This window comes from Geospiza fortis, unplaced genomic scaffold (assembly GCF_000277835.1).
Source record: "Geospiza fortis unplaced genomic scaffold, GeoFor_1.0 scaffold171, whole genome shotgun sequence".
Lineage (NCBI taxonomy): Eukaryota > Metazoa > Chordata > Aves > Passeriformes > Thraupidae > Geospiza > Geospiza fortis.
In genome coordinates this window covers 8,354,151-8,363,316 of record NW_005054313.1, presented here as the reverse complement: position 1 = coordinate 8,363,316, position 9,166 = coordinate 8,354,151, and the positions used below count along the sequence as shown (strand labels likewise).

Here is a 9,166-nt window from a genome sequence, read left to right as displayed (position 1 = left end):
AATGAGAAACAAGCAAAATGTTCTATAGCTTAAAGACCTGTGAGTGGAGTTGCAGATTTATGTCAAGAAAAGGGTCAAGGTACATAAAGACTGTGATAGCTGCATCATTTTATAGAAAAGACAAAAGTTTTCCTTCTGAACTGGCAACATAGGTGTGAAGTTCCCATATTCTCCTGCCAGCTCTTCCAGACATTTTAGCCACCCAATCACAGTACTAAAAACTGATTGGTACTTCATGACTTCCTGGCTGGGACTAGACTTCTATTTTATACATCAATCACCTATTTAATTATCAGGTCTCCAAAGCTGTGATATGTAATATATTAAAATCTTCTTGCAAACTCATTACCTTATCAAGCCTTTTAAAATTATCGAAGTCTTTTTACAATAAAGGCTTCTCACCAATTTTCTGGCATTGCTGTAGTCTTAGTTCCTTGAAAAGTGTTAAATTTCAGTGTCATTGTCATGCACAGTAAGCTTGAACGTAAGAAACTGTCATTTCTTGGAATATTCTAATGCATATTTTCCTGGGAAATATTCTTCAGTATGTATTCCACAGTATGGAATTTATGCTCTTCTGGATGTATTTGTTATTTGCCAAAAAATAGGTAGAGGAGAGGCTTCTATAATGTCAGCATAACACTTATTAGCTTTTTAAAATAATTTCAGCAACTTTAAGATAGTATCACAAGGATGTAAGAAGAAAGAAATTGATGTGATTATCAGTGAACTGGAGTCAAAAATTTAAGTTACAGCAACAGCAAAGCCTATTTATACTGAAAAGCACTGACTGAGTCTGTCAAACTCTGCACACTGCAAACAATGTCACCTGCTAACCCCATGTCTTGAATACTCTTAAACAGCTTTACCAAGAACGTAAGTCTGTCTTTAAGCACCAGAACTGATCTTGTTGATTCTGTCACATGAACTATGTTTAGGAAAGATTCACACCCACTATCCATTTACTTGGCAATTGTCTTTCATGTAAATAAGGTGAACTGCTAATAGTATCCTTCTGCCTGTTAATTTCCTTCAGAAAATATCTGAACAGGCTTTGCCCATTCAAAGAAGCCACTGGCAATATTACAGTTTTGGAAAAGAAGTCTTCTAATCAAAGACTCAAGGGACTCAATCTACATAGTTGAAGAGAAGTGAGAAATTATATCCTCTATGTTATAAGTATTTCAATGAGGAACAAAAGTATGGGAACAGCAGGCTCACAGTGAAAAGCAAGCTGCCAAGGAGAGTAATTATCCATTGGGCACTAATGAAGTATGTTTTACTTGCAATGCTTAAAGGAAGAGCAGAGGTTTATTCTCTTCTGAAAACAATGGCCTTATGGAAGTAGAAATTTATCCAGGCAGCCCAGTGTCCTGTGTTACACAGATCAGACTGGGTGATCCCTAAGGACCTTCCTGCCTTGGAAAGAATCATGAGTGTTCAGAGACAAGAAGAAACAGAAGTTGCAAGTACCTCTTCTGGTATTTAAATCCAAATCATCTCATCTCACGGTCTGTAAACAGCTGCTAGCTGGTTAATGTATAATTACAGCAAAGTCACAATTAAAATTCTCTTGATATTATCTATTCTTTGTAGATCTTACCTCGGGCAAAAGGCTGTGATGAAGAAAAGTTTCACCAGAGTTTGAACAAGTTATTGCTGGTCCAATTACCATAACACCTTCAATTTTTGCAAGTTAGCTTTTCACTGTGGGTTATGCTATCCTGTTAGATAGTGCCAGACAGTTTGTACAGTAAGGAAATGTCTGAGGGTCTGATATAATCAGACCTGTCTCTAGGTCACAACACCCTCAGAAAAATGATCATACCCTTCATTTCCTCCATTTTAATGAGGTTCTTTTTTAAAAAACAAAGTCTTAAAAATTCAGAAAAGGCTTCTTTTCCAAATTGTTTGTGAAGACTGACGCAGGAGAATTTCTGTGTTAACTGCAAGTGAAGGTTTGACAAATGTGTCTCTGTTAATTCACACAGGTCCTGATGGAGAGAAGACCTGGCCGAAGAAATACCCATTTTGTGGAGGAGTATTCCAATCACCAATTGATTTCCACAAAGCTATTCTCCAGTATGATTCTAAGCTCTTGCCTTTAGAATTCATAGGCTATAACGTGCCCTCCACTGACCAGTTTACATTGATCAATAATGGCCATTCAGGTAAGGGAGCTCACAGACAGCAAGGAATGGTAAAAGAAAGAGCTGTAGGAACTCCCTGTGTTTTTTTTTTTTTTAACTTCATGGGTAATCCTTTGATTATTAGATTAAATTAAGCTGCTAATCAGATGAGAAAGCCTTCACATCAGCATACCTACACCAACAGAACAGGCTAGAGAAATTTGGGAAAGTACTAAGTACAAATGGATTCCTAGTAAGTAAAATTTTAAATAAAGAAATTTAAAATAAACTCTAGGCATGCCAGAATTAATGCCCAAGGTTTTCTTATTACTTTGGTTGAGATGCACCGAAACAGAAACAGACTTTGTGATTCTGCTAAAAAGAGGTTAACTAATAACATATGAGCAATGGATCTCTTCAATTCATCAAAGCAGCTCAATTGAATTAGGTGAGGGCATGGGGAAGAGGAAAAAATGTAGGAGCACCATTCTGCTCTTTTGAGTAGAGATAGAAACCTCTTTAGTGTAAGGTAAGATAGACAGTGATACATAGTGATAGGTGAGAAGACAGAAAAATAATTAGAAATAGTGTACAAACAGGTCTTCCCCACAGTAGCACCAAATCAGTGTCAGTACAGTAGGTAAAGGCAGAGATGATGCTGTCTCATAAAGGTCTCCCATAATGACACAATATACAATACCAGCGAGTCAGCCCCACCATTTTTCATTCCTTCCTGAAACACTTGAAGACATAGAAATAAGAATAATTATAAAGCCCTCCTTCTTTGTATCCTCCTTTATTGCAGAAGTATCAAAATAACCTGCATTATAAAATGGCTTCTGTTCTCACATGCTTGGTTATGAATTGACCAACATGCAAAAATCACCTTTTTTATCATTCTTTCAGTGAAGTTGACCTGCTCAATTGAACATCATAAGCCCATTCTTCAGTAAGAGCCAACCTCTTGGGACAGACTCCTGGTTTTCCTCTTGACCAATTTCTCCTTTAAAACCAGGTTGCTTCAGACTAGGAATGGCTGGAACATCCTTTCCTTGTGTGCCTTCATTTCCTAAAAGTCCTTCTCAGTCCTAAGTGAAAGACTGAACTGTCACAGTTGAATGCACCAGGCTGATGTGACAGGCAATAGGCAGAGAAGGAAATCTTGTCATTGTGTACTTGAAGGGTGCCAGAGTGCAGAAGGAGCCAAAAGAACAGCACTGAGAGCCTGTCCCTCCCAAAGCAGTCACACAGGTAAAAGCAAATTCCTTGGAGAACCTAAGTCACTACCACTGTCAGATCTCACCTCTAAAACACGAAGTTTGATTATTTCCTAAAGAAAGTCAAGACAAAAGTGTAACCCCCTCAAGAAAATGGGAATTCATTTACAACGTCAGTGCCCTCCTAGAAAGCAGTAGAGATGCATCCTACTCTAGAAACCACACTTAGATACAATTAATTTACCTCTGAGTAACAAAATTTATCCTCTGTTGGACTGATCATTATACTATCTGCTGCTAACTTCTTTTTCAGCTAGAGGAAACCAGTAGGATGCTTAGTATTGTGCTGTCAAGTCATTCCTATATGATGTTTGATGTTCTTCACCAGCCAGCTCATTCAGACACAATCACCCATATCAGCTAGACTGAAAACAGTCGAGCTCAAAAAAAATCCCGTTTCAGTAGGAGTCTAAAACTACAGAGGGTCACAGCTGTTATTTCGCTACGGTTTTGAGCCTTGTTTCCCCTGAAAAACATGTCCAGGGCAGTCCAAACCCAAACTGTATTCAGTCTGGAAAATAATACAGATAAATTGCAAAATAATCAATCTGTTCTTGACATAAGCCATTGCTTTATGAAGTACCAAATGCTCCAAGTGAACAGCTGAGAAGTTTCTGCTGGCTTGAGAATTACTACTGCAATTTCTACACAAAAAACCCCCAACAAGCCAGACTGCCTTCCACACCCAAGAGCCTTAGTGAGGAGAAGGGAGGGTCATGCATACAAAGGTGTTGCTCCAGCATGTCAAGAGAGGAGATGTTCCTTCTTAAGGCCTAGGATTATCTTGCTGTTTGACATCAATGTTCTGGATTTTGGGAGCAGCAAGAAAAGAGGGGAGTTTATTTGGTTTTATCCTGTGTCCCTAAAAGAAGATTAAGAGGCAGCAGAGTTCAATATAACAGGGGATATAAATTACCACGAGAAATATTAATTTATTAAGCAATTTTCAACCATTATAAGGGGATTGAAAGAAGATACATGAGCCTAAATTTTGCTTTGACACATCAATAATTGTTTCTTCAATGTCTGAGATAAATTCACATTCTTCAAAGATTTTCTGTAGCAACAATTGTCACATTAAATTCACGTATTTAGGAAAATAGAAATGGGTAGGTTCTAAATGCTCTAAATCCTGATCTACCAAGAAAGGCTTAAAGAGAACACAAGTGTTTATCTCCTACCATGGACTGAGATGGATTTGAGTCAAGAATCTGCTTTTTTCATGCTCCATATACAATATACTTAGACTCGGTATTTTTATTTGTCCTGTTCCTGAGAGCTATCATTTGTTCCTATCTGGTTTTGATCTGCTTACAGTGAAAATGTATCTGTCACCTGCTATGTCCATCAGAAACCTCCCATTTGAATACACTGCATCTCAACTTCACCTGCACTGGGGAAACCAGAACAAGTCTGAAGGCTCTGAGCACACCGTCGGCGGGAAGCATTTTGCAGCAGAGGTAAGGCAGACCAGCTCAGATCTGGGGAAAGAAGCAAAGAAGGTTGGGGAGGTTCTATTATTTCAAAGTGGGATCTCTGTCTTGGGTGAATGACTGTAAAAGGCTGTGAGGTTCTAAGCCAAGTATTTATCATCTGGGGATGTACAAGAAAAATGGCTTGTGCACAACAAAAAAAAAGATGGATTCGGATGTACTAAGTCAGGGAACTGGAGTTTAGATTCTAAAGTCAGAATGGGGGCCAGGTCACTTGAGGTAACTTTTAGCTGTACAACAGCGCTGCTCTGTTTATCTTTACTCACCTTCTCCTGTACAATGACTGTAGCAGTCTGTTATTTTACAGTTTGTTCTTCTGTAGTAGGTTTTAAATATTCCTTCTTACAAGTTTGTCATGGTTCATTCCATGTTACCCATTTGGCTTCCCTGATGGTTCAGTCCTGAGTTGTTTACCCCAAGATTTTCCCACCAAGTGCGTGTCAATCCCCCTGTCTATCAAAGATAGCACACCCTTTTTGTTCTGGAATGTTCACTGTCTTTCATCCCTTCCTCAAAGCAAGATTGGATTGCAAGGTTTGCTCCTTCCCCTTGTTGGCTTCTATTGGATAGCCCTTACCCTGCACTCCTTCCCTAATGCCTTCCCATTGGTAAAAAGTTGTGTCCTCCCCTTATTCCCTCCCCTCCTTAAAAGCAGTTTTTTGCCCTCAGTTATGGTCACTTGTCCCTGACTCCTCAGGGGAAATAAATCTTCCCTGGAACTCAAACCAAGTGATCCCTCTCTATTCCTTCACCTCGGTCCCTCGTATTGGGTCGCTGCTGTGTCACCCACACCACAGGCGTTTGCTGCAGGGAGCTGCGAGCCCCTGGACGCGCTGCCACCTGGGAGCGTCTCCGTAGGGATGCAGGGCAGCCTCTCTGGTGACTGCCCATTGTCTCAGGGAGTGAGCTGGCCAGATTGAACAATAATATTCATTCATAAAAAATAAGAAGCTTGACTAGGCCAATATTCAAGCAGCAATCAATTTATGAATTAATATGGTAAAGTATGAGCAATACAGCGCTGGGTACAGTGGGGGAAGTTTTCCCTCCAACTGCACACCGATAGTTGAGGCTTACAGGTATTTATAGGGGTACTCATCAGCTTTCTCAGCAGTTTCTATTCCAATTTTTACTCATCAGCAGTTTCTATTCCCAATTTTTACGTCACAATTCTATACACTATTGTGATTTAGTGTTTCTCAGGATGTATCCCAAAAGGAGTATCCCCAGATGGTGGTGGTCCGGTTCCCAAAAGAAGAAAGATGAATCTCATCTAGTGAAGTCCAGCTCCCCAGATGTGGGTCCACCTTTTAATTGCAAAGACTATAAATCTAATAACAGTGATGTCTTGCTTCCCTTGGTCAAAACTATGAATCGTTGACCTTTTAATTGCAAAGACTATAAATCTAATAACAGTGATGTCTTGCTTCCCTTGGTCAAAACTATAAATCCTTGAGTTGATGTTCATCTTCCTTTTTTAAGCTGCTTTTCTCTGCTTTATTAAGGCATGAGATAAGCATATTTCCTTTATGTATATTCTAAAGCTAGAGTTTCAAGGATACAAACAATATTCTAAAATTATACTTCAAAAGGTTATTATTGCAGAACTCTTTAAGGCTTAACTACAAGCAAAAAGCAACATCCTTAACACTTTAATTCAAATGCTCCTAAGTCAACTAAGGTTAATTGCAAACAAAAGATAGGTTCAAAGGCCTTCTTCCATGCTTTACTTTCTTCAGTTATTATTCGAATTCGCAACTGCCCCATGGTTGGTCTCCACACATACGGCAATCACAAATACACACATTGCCTGTATGTACCTGACACTGAAACACAGCAGCCTGCAGTTACAAGTGACAAACTGTTTATCTTTTCTAATTTCTAAACTATGGATTTGGGAATAGATTTTGATAAGCAGCACCAATCAGCAGATATTTACCTCAAAATTATTAAGAAAAAGAAATAATTTGCTTGCATAACAGTGGAGGAATCCACTTCTTCTCTAGTTATATTTAACACTGGGGCTTGCATTCCAAATATTGGAGTGCTAAGGTGTTATTTTTTCAGAAAAGTTTACTAGCACTCCAGTCAAGATGCCTTGAAGCTGAAGTCACGAATCCTCTTGTGTGGGCTGTGTGTAACCCAGCTACAGCAGGGCTGCGCGTCCCAGGACTTTCTGCCTTTCTCTAAAAAGATCTTACCACTGCAGCCAGAAGTCACTGAAGAACCTTCCTGCACTGTCTTATCCTGAGGTGGCTGCATGGTCCTTTCTAACTGTGAAACGCAAATGTGAGCATAACCCAGATGTTATTGTAACAAAGTATCTCCTCCTTTGTAGCTGCATATTGTGCATTACAACTCTGAGAAATACCCAGATATAACTGCAGCAATGGACAAAGCAGATGGACTGGCTGTTTTGGCTGTTCTCCTTGAGGTAGGCTGCAGGATCTTTATTTTCTGTTTGTTTAGAATATGCTTTCAATCATTCAGTTATGAGAGACATTTAATGTACAAAATCACCTACATTCTTTACATTATTATTATCACATACAGTGGCTGAATAAAGGATCTTCCTTTCCTCTTTCACAAAGAAATAAAAAGAGTCAGATTCTAGCAGCACATACCAAATCAGGAGCGAATGCCACAAAAAGACGAATTCTGAGTATTTCCTCATGTTTTTTAGTAAATTAACTTCAGCTATCTTAAATCCATTTCTGCATTCATTTGCAAACTAATGATTGGTAGCATTTATCAAATAAGAGGCAACAGTGAATTTCAAGCTCGTTCACTCAAAGCTGCCTACTGTAGCATGAAGCAGTTTGAACACAGCAGAGAGGCACAGGCAGGCACAACCCTGCCTTTGACCACTGTATGTAATTAGGATTTAACCACAGCCTTCTTCCTGCTAACTTCCCAGATTCTTTGAATCACAGATTACAGAAAATGAGTACATTCAGTGACATTTTAAGATGTCAGGACAGCTTTCCAATTTTTCTCTCTTAAGTCCACATATGAAGATAATAATGGTCTTAAATAAAAAGAAAAAAAATTAGTAGCTTGTATGTGTATAATTCTTATTGAGGATTAAAATTCCTCAGTAAGATAACTGTAAAGATAATTTTTAAATGTGAGGATTTTCTGCAGTATAACAAAGCAAAACCACAAGTTTCCACACTTCCATCAAAAAGTAAAATGTTCCAGTTAGCAAACAAAGTTCACATTGGTATTACCCAAGCTCACACCCTAGCACCTCTAAGATTCTGAAAGTAATTTTGTGTTAAATTTCAGTTAATTTGGAAGTCGTAGCTGTGAAAAGTGTTAGAGTATTGTACATTACACTAGAAAATAATACTGGGATTCTGGTTATTTCTAAGCAATGGTATTTGAAAATCAAGTTAATGAACAATGGAGATTAGCTCTTGGAAATCCTTTCAGACAGCTGGTGGGTATTACAGTTAATGTAAGGATACCAGTTTACTATGTCTGGCTGTCAGAGGAGTTGCTCAGCACCAGCTCTGAAGAGTTAATAAAAAAGGCATTGATTATTAGACTGAAAAGCTACTGGTAGCAGCAGAAAAACAGTCTTGTTGTTAGATGAGTTATAGTCTTGGTCAGATAGTTGAGCTGTAGGCCTGTGGCCCTGTGGTACCCAACAGTGTCATTCTTTACCTCCCCAGACTGTGAGAAGCAGCACTATAAAAATGTTTGTGGGTGGAAAAATGTGCCTTTGACTGGAAACCAGGAGATGATCTGAGAAGCCTGGCAGCTGAGAACTTCTGCCTGCAATGCTTTCAGAGGAAAGGGCTTCTCTTCATTTGCACAGCACTCTGAGCAGGCAAGGGCAATAGGGTCAGTGTACACAAAAGGTCTGCACTGCAGTTGTAAAGGTAGCAAAACAACACAGAAGCACTTATAGCCCTGGAGCAGGAATATTTTCATGGCTTTGAGGACAGAGGGAATGTTTTGAGTTATAAAATACTTATGCCATTCTAGTACATTAATATCTGGACAGTGGAAGCCCTTGCCTTAGGACAGGCCAGAAGCACAGACTCATATTCAGACTAGTGATTTGCAGCTGTTGATAATGTGATCATTGCAGATTGGACCCTTCAGCCCATCCTATGAAAAGATCTTCAGGCACTTCCGGAATGTGAAATACAAAGGTAAGTGGCTAAATCAGATTGAGAATGGCTGAGAGTATCAGGTGTCACCCTGAGAAGGATTGAACTGGCTGAAGAAACAGTCCAGAGATCCCACACAAATCTGT

The 9,166-nt window shown here is 39.2% G+C and overlaps 1 protein-coding gene across 1 annotated transcript in view; it reads left to right on the top strand.

The window, feature by feature from the left end:
- The window catches only part of CA12 (carbonic anhydrase 12), a 24,872-nt gene that overhangs the window by 7,862 nt on the left and 7,844 nt on the right, over window positions 1–9,166 (top strand). The window contains exons 3-6 of the mRNA XM_005419685.2: window positions 1,992–2,171; window positions 4,724–4,866; window positions 7,238–7,333; window positions 8,999–9,062. Of these exons, the coding sequence (XP_005419742.1) occupies window positions 1,992–2,171; window positions 4,724–4,866; window positions 7,238–7,333; window positions 8,999–9,062 (483 nt within the window). The remainder of the gene's footprint in view (window positions 1–1,991; window positions 2,172–4,723; window positions 4,867–7,237; window positions 7,334–8,998; window positions 9,063–9,166) is intronic.